Here is a 17,219-nt window from a genome sequence, read left to right as displayed (position 1 = left end):
TTACAGTCCATCTGTTTCTGGATAAGAAGAGAAGGTAAAATCACATGCTAGGAGAGAAAATTACCTTTGCGTCAGATATTATCTTTTCAATAGTGTGTACAGAGAGCTGAGAATACTGGGTCCAGTCCCTCACTGAGCTTCTTACAATACCAATACTAATTGATAACAGCTGAATTGGGCACACTTCTAAAACACAAAAGTACAATTCCATCGTAGCTGTGCACCTTTATTTCCTTTCTTTTTGTATTAGGCTTTGGATCTTGCTTCCATTCAGCCTTCTAACCATTAAGAAGTACTAGTATCGACCAGACTGTAACGGCTAATAAGGATGCAGAGTATAGGAAGTACTGTAACATGAAGCTCCCTTGTACAGCTTCTAAGGCTGGAAAGAGCATGCATTTTCTGTGCACACAGGCTTTGTATTTCATCTATCCCTTTCTACACAAAAATGCTGGCTAATTATCATTCCTTCTAACGTCTTTCCCAGTGTAGATCAAAGAGCAATGTGGATTTCTACGTGTGATTTTATATAGTGAAAATTTCCTCCTTTGCGGTTTGAATGTTACATTTCTGTATGAGGGAATTGTCCATGACATGGGAACGGGAGGTATGAGGGAGCTTCTGGGCTATTACATTGCCTGGAGCTAGCAGTTGCAACAAGGCACAGGGGAATTAGAAAAGATTAACACTGCTGGCTGTATGGGTGCTATGGTCAGGAATGTGTCCGCTTCTGCGAGCTGATGCAGCAAGGACTCCCTCCTTCCCTCAGCCCCTGGTAGCTTTGCTTTTGGTGGGGTTTGTTGCTATCCTCTCTCAGCATTAGCAGTCCTGACTTGTGCTCTGCCACTGCTGTGACAGCCTGCTTATCTGTGCTTCCCTTGTCTTGACGTCAGAGGAGTCAGCTGCTGTTCAAACCTGTCAACCTCGTTTCAGACTTGGTAATTATCCCACCATAGCAAGTGGTACTTACTGCACATTTCCTCCTGTGTTTCTTTGGGGAAGGACTTTATCTCCCAGCCACACTTTACTGAAAGGTTAAGCATCTTTCTCTTCAACTAAGTGGAAGATTGTTCCTTTAATCATACCTTTCTGCCTGATGTTTGTCATCTTAACTAATGTGTGTCTCCCTGTGCTGGATTCATCCGATACTTATTCCTCACAGGATTTGTCTCAAAGCATTAATTTGCCATGAAATTTCTTTCATTCAATTTAATTTCAGGACTGTTGCTCAGGCATTTGCATTTGACATCAGATCTCAAGACTTACATTTCATCCCCTGTATCTGTGAGCATGCCAAAAGCCGAGCACATTCCCTTTTAACAGCTGGGTCCAAAACTGATTTCAGGAGACCAGGCTGAGAGAGCTGAGGATGCCTAAATTGTGCTGCCCTGGGCAGGCCCCTGGGCGGGTCTCTAGCTGGCTCTCAGACCACAGTCTAAATTGTTTTTGAAAGTAGATGATGTGTGTGAAACACAGCACTGTGTTCTGGTTGCATATTGTTTAGTTAGTTTATGCATTTAAGGAGAGAAAGTAACAATGAAAGCACAAGTTAAGAGTGTCTAAGTGTAATACTTGCTTTGTATCTTTGAGGCTAGAAATCCAACCTGTAAGGATGTTGCTGACAAAACTGGGTGATACCATATCTCAGGAGTCTGCCATTGCACTTAGCCATGTGTTTGACCTGTGAATCAGAGATAAACAAATGAAGTGCCGTCATATGGCTGGCAGAAAAGTGTCTTGTTCTGATTTTGCGTAAGCTGTGCAGTCTGGAGTCACTGCCTGGATTTCAGCAGAAGCCTGGAGCACGCTTGTAGCAGTGGCACTAGCTTTAGGCTCTGGTGAACTTTCTGCAGCTTGTGTTTGGCTTTGGGCACTGTGTTTTCACTGGTATAGGGGATGTCTGAGCTGCATGCCGTGACCTACCTACCAGTCATGGTTCAAACTTGCTCTGTTCTCCCCACCCTCTCCAGCCTCTTCCTGCTAGTCTTTGGTATTTTGTTTGTTCTTTGCATATGATAACACCTCAATTAAAATGTGACTGCAGATGTGTCAGCAAGGAAGGCGCTGAGAAAGTGTTGGCTGATGAGCTGGCACTGTGTGCCCCACCCCTCTCCCTAGTTTTACTTCAAAAAATGATAATTATTCCTGGAGTAGATCCCATTTGGCTGATGTCTCACAACTGGAAGACATGAAAACCATTATTCTGTGTAAGTTCCCTTTATGTACTGACGAGAACAATCACACACACCACAAGCTGCAGAGAGGAAGAATATTTTCTCTGAAAATGAATCCATGCTGCATCACTTGTAGATAAGCCTGATGTTACCCAAACATTTTTCTCCTCATTGTTTAAAGGCAAAGCATGCTGCACCCACATGAACAATTGCCTACTGTGTCTCTTGAGATCTGACTATTTTATGCTATATTTGACTTATGCTAATGAATGAGACGATAATGGGCTGTGCTTCATTTCAGCCTGTCACAGCTTTTGCTAACAGCCTTGTTTTCCAGGAAGCCTTGGTTTCAGTTCTGGTAGAAGTGGAGGAGAAGTTGTTAATGCAGCCCTGCTTATTTTAGCAAGTGAGTGAATCGGTGGTTTTGGGAAAACAGTTCAACACATTAACCCTTTGTTTCTAGAGCAACACAAAAAAATCACTGTGGAGTGAACAGATGGCTCTGGCATATTTTTAGCCTTGCTCTCTGTTCCCATGGTATTCCAGACTGTGTGGGATTCCCCATAGACTGTTGTAAGATTGGTGGGCCCACCCAAATGTCTTGTTTTGCAACACAGCATCAGAGGGAAGGAGGGAAACGAAATCATGTTCAAATCAGCTCTGTTGAAGTAATTTTAAATGAGAGGTTCTCACATATGGGATTATCCTAGCTTTGGCTGGGATAATTTTCTTCCTAGTAGCTGGTATAGTGCTGTGTTTTGGATTTAGTACAAGAATAATGTTGATAACACACGGATGTTTTAGTTGTTGCTGAGCAGTGCTTACACTAGTCAAGGACTTTTCAGCTTCCCATGCTCTACTGACTGAGAAGGCTGGCCAAAGGGACATTCCGTACCATGGGACGTCAGGCCCAGTACATAAACTGGGGGAAGCTGGCCGGGGGGGGCCGCTGCTCGGGGACTGGCTGGGCATCGGCCAGCGGGTGGTGAACAATTGCACTGTGCATCCATCACTTTGTATATTCTATTATTATTATTATTATTACTATTATTATTATTTTCCCTTCCTTTTCTGTCCTATTAAACTGTCTTTATCTCAACCCACGAATTTTACTTTTTTTTTCCCCCGATTCTCTCCCCCATCCCACAACAGTCCTTTTGGATATTCGAAATTCTCATTTTCTGGTAGTTTATTATACAGTGGGGCCTCTTCAGCATGTGTCACCTCCTCCTCTGGCGATATTCCAAAATCTTTGCCTTCTGGCCAGTCCATGATCTTCCAAGATTCCTGGGCAACTCGGGTTTCCTATTCGAGCCCATTGCCAGCTTCTTGCTGGAAGGGCATGGGAAGCTGAAAAGTCCTTGACTAGTGTAAGCACTGCTCAGCAACAACTAAACCATCAGTGTGTTATCAACATTATTCTTGTACTAAATCCAAAACACAGCACTATGCCAGCTACTAGGAAGAAAATTAACTCTATCCCAGCCAAAACCAGGACAGGGATCATGGATGGTGGGGGAGTCTGTAGAAAGATGTTGGTCTTATGATTCTGGTGCTTGCTCATTGTCAGCTGCTACATTACATTAGGAAGGACAAAATGAATGAGAAATACTGTTCTAGTGGTATTGCCTGTGTAAGCAATTGATGCATCCAAAGGAGTAGATGGCAGAGGAAAAACTCACCAAGATTTTGGTGGTCTCTGGCTTGCAGATAAGATGGGGGAAAGTAGTTTCTGTAGTTGTGCATAGTCTCTTTGGGATGTGTACTCTGAGGAAGTTCTGAAAATGTCTTGATTCTAGGCAATGATCCTTTCTCAGATGTCATCAGATTCAGAGCTATTCACATGCACTCTGTTTCAAAGTTTATTGGTGATTCTCTGTGGTCATAAAATGTATTGTTCTTTAAGCAGAGAGGTTAGCCAGTGAGGTATATGGTGTAACAGAAGGGATTCCTTGGGTGTAATAACTTCAGGGTCTCAGCTATGGTTGGAAATCCTAACTGTAAGGATGTTAACTACAAAATTTGGGTATGTAATTTCACAAGAATTGTATTTGTGGTTATCCCAAATTAGGTTTGTGTCATCATGTGTATTAAAGACTGCAAGTGATTTCTCAATAGAGAACAGAAGTCATAGCATCAATTTTCCTGGCACTCCCTGGATTTCTGTTATACACACACATTCATTGAGGTTCATGGAGTATTATGTTCTTTTAATAGCTTATTTGCATATTAGAATGTTTTAAACAAATCCATCCCTGTTCTCTCTGTGCAGTACCATATGGCTCAATCTTTTACTGTCAGAAGATAATAAAATGCTATTTGACAGAATAAGAAAACAAGGTGATGATAAGAGTCTGCCCAGTGGGGCGAGTTTCATTGCAACACAGTAGAGTTTAGTAATACCTGTGTATTGTATCGGGCCAAATCATTAGCGTGTCTGGTGTTGGGTGCAGAGTCAAGCAGATGTATTAAGAGGTGACAGACACCAGTCCATAGTGTTGAGAAATTAGAAGGCAGACTATAGTGGGCAAGTGAGACAGGGTAAAAAACCCAAAAACCTACAGCATGGACCAGCTTAGTGCAGATTTCATTGCTGTCTGCGGTATCATCACATTTATTGTGGCCTTTTAATGTGGTTTAAGTATTGCCATAGCCATTTTTAAGAAGGGGATGCCAAAGCAGATGAAGTCATTTGCTGGTAACAGCATGCTACATGTAGCTCTGACCCCCATGCCACAGTCCCATGGTCACTGGATACCATCTCTTTCCCCAGCAGCATGGATCTCCCAGTCTAGACAGTTAAACCATCCTGACCTGGAGGCCATGATATAAATCCCATAGCTCCTGCCCTCATCACTCCCATGAGCTGCGAAGAGGCAGTTAACTGACCTCCTCTACTGTTTGTCACTTCTGGAAAGTGCTCCAAAGCTTCTCTGCCAGGCACGGGCAGGTACAGCTCAGTAGAGGTGGAGTGCTTGCTGTCCTTGGTTTTCTGAAGGATAGCAGCTGACCTCCTGTGTGCGTGCTGCAGATCCGCAGTGCTCTGCCATTCCTCTTTCAGTAGTTCAATTGCATTCCCCATCTGTCGCCCACCTGAGTCAAGGTAATGCTTACGCAGGGCATTAATAACACATGAACACTAGAAGCTTCTCTTTTTCCTTTGAATGCACTCAACCACCTGCAATGCCTCTGAAACCACCTCCTTCTTTCTGTGGCTTTATAATTCACTGATACATTTCACACACTCAGCAAAATGCCACATCATGGATGTTTTCTCCATCTGGGTAACTGGTGGATATTTTTCTCCCATTGGACCAAGGCTCCATGGACACAGTTCATATTTGGAAGACGACGCAATTCCATGTGTTGATGCTAAACCCAGGAAAGCCAGTGAGTGGACTACCTTGTATTTAGTCAGATTTTTTGCATTGGAGCCATTAGTAGATTATGGATTTGACAGATTTAGGAATTTGCTCAAAGTCAAGGCCAAGACTATTTCACAAATTTGCATATGTCATTTATGATACAGTCCCAAAATCTGCCTTCTAGGTGGTAAATCAGGTGTCCCCAGTTAAAGCAGAAATGGAAACAATAATTTCTGTTTACAGAAAACTTACAGACAAGCCAACTTTCAGGCTTAAAGCCTGTTGATAAAGTACCAAGGGGCAATGACTGATGCTTGGAATCAAAATTCAAAGCAAATTCAAAGCCATTGTTTCCAGCAATGATGTATGTTCCTGCATGTTTTGGGATCAGACAGCAGCTTGTGGAAATTCGTGATGCTGTTTGCAGTGGTATGAATTATTTACGATACACAGTCTGCCAGAACTGAATGGTGAGGGCAGGCTGTTTGTTGGACTCGTGATTCCTAAATGCTGGCCTTCTACACCTTGCACGTCTGACTAGGAACATGGTCCTTCGTGTGCTTTAGGGTCAGGTTCAGGGAGAGCATCAGGTCATCTAGTGTGATGTCCTGAAATGGTGACAGCACAGCTTTTAACCCACTTACTCTAGGCTAGGGAAATCTTTCAGGTATATCTCATTGTTTTCTCAAAAGGCCTCAGATGAGGGAGTCCAGTTCCTTTTTATAGTTCCAGACCAGTTCCGTTTTATAGTTCTCATGGGTGAACAGCCACGCTGATAAATTGTGCCTTGTTTTTAATTTGAGTCTGTTCAGTTTTAATTTGCAGCTAATGGTTCTTTATGTCTTTCCTCTTGCTAGACTAGAGAGTCCTTTAGAACCTGCAATTTCCTGCCTGCAGAAGTCTTTATACCTAGTAACAAATCACCACTTGGTCTCCCTTTTGCCAAGTTAAACAGCCAAAACCATTAAGTTTGGTTGCATAAGGTGTTTCCACAGCACTTGAATGTTATGTCAGTTCTCTGCAACCTGTCTGGGTTTCAGCATCTCTTATGAAAGTGGGTACCACAACTGTGTTAGTATTGGTTTCTCCAACACAATGTAAAATAATTTCCCTCCTCTTGCTTCCAGCTCATCAAAAGACAGTCCTGCTCTCTGCAGATGTGTTACTCCTTTTCCTTCTCTTTTGTATTCTTTTCTGTTTTGTGACCTTGCCTGGCGGTGCTTACAACTTATTCTGTCTGTATAGGCTTCACTTATGAAGCTGTCCAGAGGAGTCTGAGACTGTCTGCATTGTTGTTATTTATCAGCCTGTCACCTGCAAATTTCATCATCATGGTTTTATATTTACTTCCAGTCTGTGGATGCAAACACCAAATAGCTTCAGGGAAGGACCTATCCTACCAAATCCTAATAGAGACACTGGTATCCCGCACTAATGGGTCTCCTGAGCACCCATTAGCTTGCGTATCTCTGATATGGCAGGTTGTTTTTAGTAGTAGCCCTTTAGAGGGAACTAATTAATAGCTAGATTCATCATTTAGGAGGTTTATGTAAGCAAGGAAACAGCAAAGCCTATATCTAGTGTTGTCTGTAAGGAGGCAAGGTGAAAAATTGCTGGTGTCTGTGGCCAGCTGCAGAGTGAAGTAGTGGAGGACCAGGACCTGCAGAGCAAAGGGAAAGCAGGTTGGGGGAGAGGAGGGTGGCAATTTTTGAGTGGCAAGGAATTACTGAGCCACAGCAGCAAGGATCCCTTATGCTTTGTTACTCAAGGCCCTAGATTGGGACTGAGGACAAAACAAACAGCCCTGTGCAACAGTGAGGGTGACTTACTGAAGAGCACCCTGACTGAAGAGCTCTAACATCCTGGACCACGTGGATGCTAAACAGGCCTGAACCTGGGGGCTGGTTAAAGAGCCGGGGGTGGGTTTCAGCAGACATGGTGGCCGCATTGCCTGGCACTGCTCAGCTGGCACAAGTCCTGCCACTGCAATTCATACCATGAAGGTGTAAACTTAGGCCCCTTCCCCAGATGCGGAAAAGGCCAGTCTATTAAAATCAGGGTGAGCACAGTTCTGCTGCTCCCTGTATAAATCATGTGGGAACGTCTCTAATTCCACCCTGCAGCATTTACATATTTAATCTCCTTTTGCTGTTTTTTGAGGTTTCTCACAAATGCTCCTGCTTCAGGAGATCCTGCCCAAATGTCGCTGCAGCAACACAGCCTGACCTTTCCTGCAAGTGCTTGTCTTGCCATTCTCACAGCTCCCAGGTGTTCTCTGCTTGTACTTCAGGGTGAGACGTGCTCACAGATTCCTGCAGTATGAAGGCGAACTGCTGAGACGAGTTGTTTATTTCAAATAGCATCTTCTGGCTGTGACTTGGATCCTGCTGTAAGATTTCAGTGGATGGAGCCAGTGTGGGGTCCATCAGAACTCAGTTACATCTAAATCTAACAGATTTTCTTTGGCTTAACAAAATCTTTTCTGTGCTGGTCAGTTTTTGAAGAAAATTAAGTGAGGTCAGTAGAGGTCTGAGTTTCTTCTTGCCTGGAAATGGAAGCAGGATTCAGTTCCAGTCAGAAAATCTTTGCTGGAGAAAAATACCTAGCTGTTTTGGCAGCATCAGTACAAGAGCTGGCCAGGAGTCCTGAGAGGGTTCCTTGGCTGGGAGATGCCCCTGTATTGAACTCACTCACAAGAAAAGATCAGTTTCAATAAATCTCTTCTGAGGTTTGTCAGTGACCTGTCCTCTTCTCTCCTCTTCCTCCACTCCCTCTGCTACAAAAACCCTTTCCCTTCTCTTAACAGTCATTCAGATGCCTGGTCGTGTAAAGCGTGTGGTCATACTCCGAGGTAATGTGAGTCCTGGGACGGCAGGCGTGCTCAGTAATGCTGAGAAGGGAATTAGCTTGAGTAAAGGCTAACAAACGTTCCTCTTGCCTCTAGTTAGAGCAGCAGATTGCAGTGACTTCACTCCCCTGCACACCTTGGTATGTGCCTGTGACTGGCTCCTTGCTCTGTTTTGAGCAGTGTCTGAGTTAGTCACAGGTTCCTGTTTTGCATCCTTGGCAGGATGGCGGGTGCTTCCATTTAGATGTGAATTTTGTCCCAGGCAGTATGGCTACAGAGCACTCTTTACAAGGCAGTCTGGATTTCCTTTCTGTGGTGAAGGCTGGGTCTGTCCTCATATCTGGTGCTCTCGTGTGGACGTAGGTGATAGGAGGGGACCTTTCACACCTTCACTGGAACAGAGGTGGGAAATGGAAAGTTCTCTTCTGCAGTAAATTCAAAGCTGCCCCCAACATAGTTAGGGGTGCCTCTAGCTAATATAGCAAGAAACTTTGGGCTGAAGAAACTGAGGAAATGCATTTCTTAATTGCTGAGTTGAGTGACTTTGCCAAAATTCAAATCTTTTCCTCATACCCAAATGGCACCAAAATCAAAAAGGTTATAATATTTCAGCAAGCTCACTGCCTCTGCCTGCTTCACTCCTCTTGTAAGAGTTGAAACAAAATGACTACATGGAGTTCAAAGAAAAATGCCCTCCTTCCATTGTAATTTTTAGGACACTTTGAATTCAGTACAAACATTAGGTCTTCTGAAAACTTTAGACTTCAGGGTTGTGTGGCAAGGCACCAGCTGGAACCCCCATTGAAGGAAATGAGCAAAGGACAGCACAGCTAACTGTATCTGCAGGCACAAAAATAGCCCAGTGCGTGCTGGATTTAAAACTCTTGCGAGTAAATTTTTGAGCAACCCCTGGGCTGACTGTGGGTTTCTGCCTTGGCTTTGCTGACACCAGGATTTCACCTCTGCTCTCCTCCTGTGGCTGGACTCAGCCGTGTTATCGATTCTGGCAGCCAGCAGATGGTTCTGCAGCAGCCTAGGTCTCTAAGTGTTAAGCCTTTTGACTCAGTTACTGCTCTCACTTCTTTCCTGGGTAGGGTTTAGTATCGCAGATTTTCTACCGAGTCTCTGTTCGCTGTGTTCAGTCTCTATATAGAGCTGGGTTGCAAACCATTTACTCATAGCCTTAGAGCTGAGAATCCAGCCCTTCCTGGTTCCTGACCTGAGCCAGCCTGCTTACCTACAAAGTGTGTGTCACAAAGCCTCAGCCGTTCACCTCTGTTGCATCCAGAACTTCTATTTTGAACCAGAGGCTCTCTGGTGGAAGAATATTCTGCCTCGCTTTATTGTCCACTGCTTTGTATTGCTAATTCCTGCTCATTAATATGCATCTCTGCCTTGGTCAGTTTTGATTTCAAAATTGTTTCTTCACACTGAACCTTGTCCCTTTATTGTCATTGTAGAGACTCTTTAAAGTGTTCCTAGCCTACTCTTATGTGTCAGAAAGCAGCAGGGGGCAAACATCTCTTTGCAGCGCAGTCCATACAGCTGAAAAACCCAACAGAGAGGAGGCTAATGCTTTGGCTGAAGCGACCTGTTGCTGCAGTGGAGAAATACGTTTGCATTGAAAGGATCATCACCCATTCATCCAAGCAAGTTAAACAATAGGGACAGAGGGTTTGGTTTTCTCCAATTGTTTCCCAAAGCAAAAATGATTTATGTCTTCTTTCTGAGACTATTGGATGTCTACTGAAGGGTTCATTAGAGAGACCCTTGCAGCTGCCAAAAGAACCGGCTAGATTATTGAGCCTGCAGCTAATATTTTCTGTCTTTGCCTTCTTCCTACAATGAAGAACTAGTTTGCAATCCAGACCTTGTCTGTGCTGTCCCACATGGTGGGGGACTGCTCTGTGCAGCAATACAGAAAAAAGTGCCTGTCCCCAGCCCAAAACACCATCTCTAGCTCGTTGTGATGGCTTATGATGTTAAGCTCTGAAGCACATGGTATGTTCTCTGTGCTGCCTGTAGGGATCACAACAATCACGTGGTCATTTCAGCACTGAATTTTGGCAGCAGTTCGTTTTGCAGTCCTGTGTCCCTTGCAATGGGATCAGCAGAGGAGGCAGAGCCCAGCACTGCCTAGAGGTGCAGGGGGCTCAGTAATCTGACTGTGCCTAGGACTGGTGCAGCTTGCATATTCCACGTGTGCAAAAACAGGCTGCATTGCCCATTCCATTAATGGGGCTGAAAGGCTGCTGGCTTCCTCTTTTGCTAGTAGACTACAGTAGTTGTAAGCCCAGGGGGTTGCTGGCTGCAAAAAAGGCTTCGATGTCATGCAGCCTGGCAGTTAGGCTGACAAGCCCTTAACGTTTCCCAAGGCAATAAATAAGCGTTACAACTTCTGATTAATTGCTGGGAGCCAACCCTTTCTGAGAAGGAGAAGGATAGGACATTATTTCTCTACAAAGCGAAGCAGGAGGATGGTTGACACAGTATAGACAGCAGAGAAGATTTAGGGGTAGCTGTGATGGCATAGTTTATTTGGCCACAGCTTGAAATTGAGCTTAATTTTAAGTAATGCCTTCAGTCTGAAATTAACTAGGAGGAGCTTCTTGCCTTATCCCAGAAAGCTACTGGTAAAAATGTATGATCAAGTGCACTACAGGCTCAAAACTGTGCAAATATGCAGGGATTTATGTACAACACGTGTGTATATTAATGCACAAACTCTATGCAAGTATCCACCTAAATGTAGTCCCAGTTGATCAAAATCCTTGTAGCCCCTGACCTGTGCTGGGAGCTGTGTTGATTAGCACTGGCTGAACATGTGAGCACTAGTGGCATAAATTCCATCAGGCTGTTCTGTAAATTCTTCATCATCTCCTGCACTGATGTCAGTTATTTGCAGTATAAAATCTAATTGAAAACCTGCAAAATTAGATTTAGGGGAAACCGGAGCCTGAAGCACTTTGCTCAGGTGATAATTTCATTTACTGTTAAGACATTGTTTAGACATAAATGTGAATGTGTTCTCTGTTCCTCCATAATACACACACCCAGGCATATAACATCTTCTTTAATTTGATTAAAAAAATGTAATTGTATATGGCTGAGCAACTAGTAGACTAAAATCATTGGATCAACTTTGAGAAATAAACTTAATGTGCAGTGACACTACTGTGTTATAGCACAACATTAAATAGTGTAGAGGCTTCCCAGCTGTCTGCAGGAATCTGTACATTAAAACCTAAAACACAATTTGTTGCCTCTTAGCAAGAGACCTACAGGAAACAGGGTTCTCTAAAGAAAACCTGCAAGCGTAGCATTTACTTACATTACAATGATGGGAGCTTGCCATTTGTCAAAGAGAGTTACAAGCTGATCTTATAACCTAGAAGACTGGTGTCTGATTAGATTTTGTTGCTGTATCCATGAGGGGACAGATCCTCAGCTAGTGGCCACACCAAAGTCAGCTTCAAAGCCTCTGGAGCCAGGTTGGGTTACAGCAGCTGACACATCTGCCATGTAATTAAGCTACTGCAGTGGTCAGGAAGACTTTCAGCTGTAAAATCTTGCTACTCCCAGCCTCAATGGCCTGTTTGATTATACTGTTTTGAATGCACCCAAAAATAGTTTTAAGAAAGGAATTTCTGCCACTGCTTCATCTTTGTATAACATCTATGTTGTTTGTGAAGGTGAGCAGGGGATAACACTGACCCAGCTTTCCCATATCAAGTGTGTCTCTACTGAATTGGTTTCAGTAAGGATTTCCAGCTAGTCTGGTATGCATTAAACGCACACTGCAGTTTCTGGTGAAGTGGCTATGTTTTGGGAACAGAAACATGTCTTCTGCTGCTATAAATTAGTGGGGCTACAGTAATCGCTTGTGATACCAGATGTAGGAATTTGATCATGGGTCGCACAATAGCTGACAGATGGGTTCTGCTGGCTGGCTGGCAGGACTTGAGTTGTTGAAGCCTTCTGCAATAAGAAGGTTTTAAGAAGATTTCTAACTTGTCATGGGCTCTGAACTCGTCGTACAGCTCCTTATTTGCCCTGCCTACATGAGCTGATTTTTTTTTTTTCCCTAAGAAAGGGAGTGTGGAAAGGATTCAATGTCAGGATCAAATTGTTCATTTCTCATTCAACATAGAATTTTGCATGTGAGTAAAAATTTTCTCATTTTCTCATACAGATTTGCTTGTTCTAAATGAGGCCTTCGGCTGATCATGACATTTATTGGCATAGAGAGAATTTATAAGCACTGAGAGAATCTGAAGGAAGAAGTGTCATGCACACACATTAGTGTATTATCTGCAGGGCTTTAAGAAACTGCTAGGGTTTTGCTAGCGTGTTAAAAAAAAAAAAGAAAACACCAGAAAATTGAGAAACTGGGTCATCTGGATTCATTTGCTGCATATCTTTCCAGCTGGGCTTTTGTTGCTGCTCAGACTGGCATATCTGAGCTCACATTGTAGTCACCAGGACTGTGCAGCATCCTACGTGCCTGCTGTCTTTGCCTCCTACACTGATCTTGTTTATATTCCAGGGTGTCTGGAGGGCCCAGATCAAGGTCAGAGTTGTGCTGCAGCTGACTGTGAGCTTGCTTACGAGCCGCCTCTGCCTCAGTGAGGGTACCTGCTAGGTACAAACAGGCACAGGGACACGAGGGGACTTACATAATGTCATGCAGCATATTTATCACAGAGAGGAGAACAGGCAGCTGGGGTGTCCCAGCGCTGTGCCCACCTCCCTGGACTGTTCTGCCTCTCTCCTTATTCTTCTTCAGCTACTTATTTCTCTATTCTTTTATTCTAGACAGCACAACACACAACAGCCTCTCCTATCTAGACTGCTTTTCTCCCTCTTCCCAAAACACTCCTGAAAAATCTGCCAGACCTTCTTTGGGGCAAATGCCAGTTTGGTGGCTGTGTTTAAATTCAGTGTAATCTCATTTTATGGTGAGTAGTGATCAGAAAGGCTAAACTGTGAAGCTGAGATTATAAGCAATAAGTGCTTGTTTGCATAGTGTACTGAACAGAACCGTTCTCTGTCTTATCACATAAATTTTTTTGTGCTGTTAATATGCTTCTATTTTCCTGTACAAAACTTGTATTCTCTGCTGTGGCAAGAAAGTTTCATTTGATCCCAAGTGCCCAATGAGTTTTCTCTCCTATAGTCTGGATTCTTCAGGGAATGAGGCTACTATGGGCTGTGCACATCTTTGTCTATCCTTTCTCCTTCCCCAATAACTTTTGATAAGAGGGATGGAGATCACTAAGGTTTTAAGTTCCTATGAGCTGCATACACAGCAAGGGCTCCTAGGGACGGGGATTCTGTTACCACCCTGCTCTAAGACAAGAGGCTGGGTAACAGATTCACCCCTTATCAAGCTCTTGAGATCCACATAGGAGACTATTAATGTGTCCCAGCTGCAGCAGTTTTGGTCAGAGCACATGCCTTACTCAGCACCAGATAATCCAACTATAAGGCATGATTTCTCCTTGCAAAATGATTTCTTGGCTGATTCAAGTGAACGTTACAGGTATTCCTCCACCTGGGGTCTTCTGTAGAAGATACAGATCAACTGAGCAACAGATGATGCACCAAGCTCAACACATATTTTATGATCTTTTCTTTTAGGTGGAAAAACTGGCAAAGTACTTGGACCCAAATGATTTGGGAAGAATCAATTTTAAGGACTTCTGTCATGGAGTTTTTGCTATCAAAGGTATGTGCATATTTCTTACAAATAATCCACTTCAGTTCCACTAACGTTTCTCTGGTTGCAGAAAATGTAACGATCAAAGACATCCTCTCTTTTGACTGTGGTTATTTGTAGTGACAGTAGGGCAACTCTGGGAATAGCACCAGTATATTTTTCCTTTTTGTGCATCTCAGTATCAATGGTGAGCAATGCTAGAGTTCCTACATCCACAGGTGCTTGTGTATTGGTTTACTGTTAGTTTTTCAGAACAAATGTGATGTGGTTTAAAGACAAATGTAGCAGAATAAAGAGTAGCTTTGTGGTTAGCAGGCAGTGCCAAAGTCTGATACTTCCAGGTTCTCATCTGGTTCTACTGTTAATTTACCTAGGGAAGTTAGAGAGCCCTTGGGCTTCAGTTTCTCTACTAGGAAATTTAAGATGATTATACTTTTCTTGAGGTATCTGCAAGGTATAGTTAATTCATGTTTTCAAAGTACTTGGGGACATGTATTGGAATTACAGGTTGGCCATGCAAGCCCGGAAGATAGAGACCAGGTAGATCAAACCATGTCTTTTGCAAGGAAACACAGTCCTTGACAGAAGACATAGATGTTACTATGCTTTATAGCTTAGCCAAAGGGCAACGAAGCAAACAGTGAAGCGAGACTTTAGCTGTTTTGCTGCTGATTAGTTTTCTAGCTTCCCATAGCAAAATAATCCAGCCTGTCCTTTTCTGGACACATAGTGTGTCCTTAGTAAAGTGCCAGAGTGCTGTCACAGCCCAGAGGCTTCACTTCAGGGACAAGGTGAATGTCACAGCGATAGTAGTGTGGTTCCAGGATGAGCCTCTGGAGAGTCTGCTACGATGAGATTATTACAAAGCCATAATGATGCAAGAATGTAACACCGCAGCAATTTTAATTAAAGTTTATGGCAGCTGAGGACAGTGTATAATTATGTAAAATTACAGCGAGAAGCTGCTCTCAGTCCATGTTCATGGAGACACCTTCCAAGGTGATACTGGTGTGTTTGAAGAGAAGGCAATAGAAAGCCCAGAAGGAAAGTTAATACATTAGTGTATAGACATTAAAGTCTATACTAGAGGTTTTCCTTGTCCAGGAAATGCTGTAGCAAACTGGGTTCTGGGTTAAATAAGACACAAGCTCTGTAAATCATCTGGTAGTCCTCTGTAATTCGCAGTCTAAAGATGTACACAAATGCACAAAATATGATCAGAAAGCGATAGATGTGACCCAGAAGAACATCTCTTCTGTAATAACTGTGCCCTTGTCCACAGTGGGCAGTACCCTCAGTGAAGGAGTGGGCAGCTACGTTTCCTTTACTGTGAGGGACAGTGTGTGCATATTGACAGTTACTGGGGAGTGATGATGCCTTGGGAGTTTTCATCCTTGCTCATCTTGTGGGAACTGATCCATGTATTCATATCCTAAGGTCTAATCCTGCAAAGACGTGACTGAATCAGGCTCTCTGGAATACCTTGTACTCCAAGTTTATGGGTAGCTTAAAGCCCTTATGTGAAGCATAGGCAGGGTGCAAATCATATGCTTGATGTGTATTGGTATGTATATGTGAACAGATACAGAAATCATCCAATTCTGCAGCATCACCTAGAGCTCTCTTAGCACGTCATTAGCATTGTCAACACTTACACAGTGTCAGTGCCAAGCGTGTATAATCGCAGGAGCAGTTGCGTCTATTTCTGATAAGACATTGTTATGAAAGCTTTCACAGCATCTCTTTAGAAAAGCTGGTTTGATTGCTCACCTCACAGCATGGAAGTTTTATTGGTCTTTAGCTACCAGCCATACTTTTCTTAAAAATAAACTTGGTCATATTAAAGTTCAGAAAGGGTATGTCTACCTTTCAGAAGGGAAAGCCTCCACTATGTTGTTACCTCTCACTTTTCAGTGCAGCCACATCCCAGGGGTAGCAGGAGGCTTGTTATCAAACAAAAGCTATTTGTCTTGGCAGCAACAGATTATAAATACGATTCTCTGACATCTCAGCCTATTGCAATTGCTTGGGGCAATCAGATTAATAGAGCAAAATGAGATCCTACTATAAATCCTGCTTTTTTTTTCAGTAATGGAGTATGAAGCCGTGTTATTCTTAGCACTGGAAGCCAAATGTTTAAATTCAAGCTTTACTATCCTAATGCCTTGCCGTATTTCTTATTTATGAGACTTCAGATTAATTTGTCTCATATATGCTTGCCTTTATAGTATGCTGAAGAAATTTTTTGCTGCACAGAGGTGATACAGTGGTTTTTTGGTAGTTCAGTGCCTTGAATTTGTTTAAAGCATGAGGTTTGAAGCATCTAGCACAACAGATTCAAATCTCAGTGGTAAAGAATTGACCTCTGATGACATTGATTTGAGCATTTCAGATCCAGGTATGGATCTTAGCAAAAACTAAATGTTGGAACCTGAAAAAATCCCAAACATCGGAGTGTTCAATGTCTGCTCTGTAACTGGTTGGTAGCAGCTCTCACTGCAAGGAGAAACCCCAAACCCTGGATCTAAAATCTGCAGCTTGGCCTCTCTCCTCCATAAACCAGGGCATTGTTCACTCTTGCATGGTACAAATGAAAAGTGTTGTGTTCCTTTACAAGTGGACATCAAGCCTTGCCTCCTCCTTAGTGCTTCTGGGCTGGATAAACCTCATGACATATGAGTCATGTACCTCCACAGCAGCTGCTGGGACTATCAGGTGGAAAGGGCAATTAATCTTCAGCTGCTGAGTAGCAGGAACTGTGGGGAAGGATGTGCTGAGGAGTCTCATTAACAGCAGGGACCTTTGGAAGTGATGGAGAGGACTTTTTCAGGCAGAGGTATCTGTGCTAGAGGGGAGAAGTGCGTGGGAGGATCTCATTCCCACTGTGTCCCTGGGGTGGAATACTGGACAGGCAGGGTGCTTTCTATTTATGGAAAGCTTTGCTTCTTTTTCCCGGTCCTTTGTGGATTAAAGGACTTTGCCTCAGCATCTGTGCTGAGCCCCTGCTGTCTAGGCTGCTTTCCCCACGCAATTAGGCTCTGCCAGAGCCAGGGACAGGCTTGCCATCAAATTTAAAGCTTTGCAGCAATTTCATCGGAATGCCAGAATATGAA

The 17,219-nt window shown here is 43.4% G+C and overlaps 1 protein-coding gene across 1 annotated transcript in view; it reads left to right on the top strand.

Moving 5' to 3' along the window:
* The window catches only part of RAB11FIP4 (RAB11 family interacting protein 4 (class II)), a 107,541-nt gene that overhangs the window by 12,068 nt on the left and 78,254 nt on the right, over window positions 1–17,219 (top strand). The window contains exon 2 of the mRNA XM_009323789.1: window positions 14,028–14,115. Within this exon, the coding sequence (XP_009322064.1) occupies window positions 14,028–14,115 (88 nt within the window). The remainder of the gene's footprint in view (window positions 1–14,027; window positions 14,116–17,219) is intronic.

The sequence above is a fragment of the Pygoscelis adeliae genome, unplaced genomic scaffold (assembly GCF_000699105.1).
Source record: "Pygoscelis adeliae isolate BGI_AS28 unplaced genomic scaffold, ASM69910v1 Scaffold75, whole genome shotgun sequence".
In the NCBI taxonomy this organism is placed as follows: Eukaryota; Metazoa; Chordata; class Aves; order Sphenisciformes; family Spheniscidae; genus Pygoscelis; species Pygoscelis adeliae.
The sequence above is the reverse complement of the archived record's forward strand: the minus strand, read 5'-3'. Positions and strand labels throughout refer to the sequence as shown.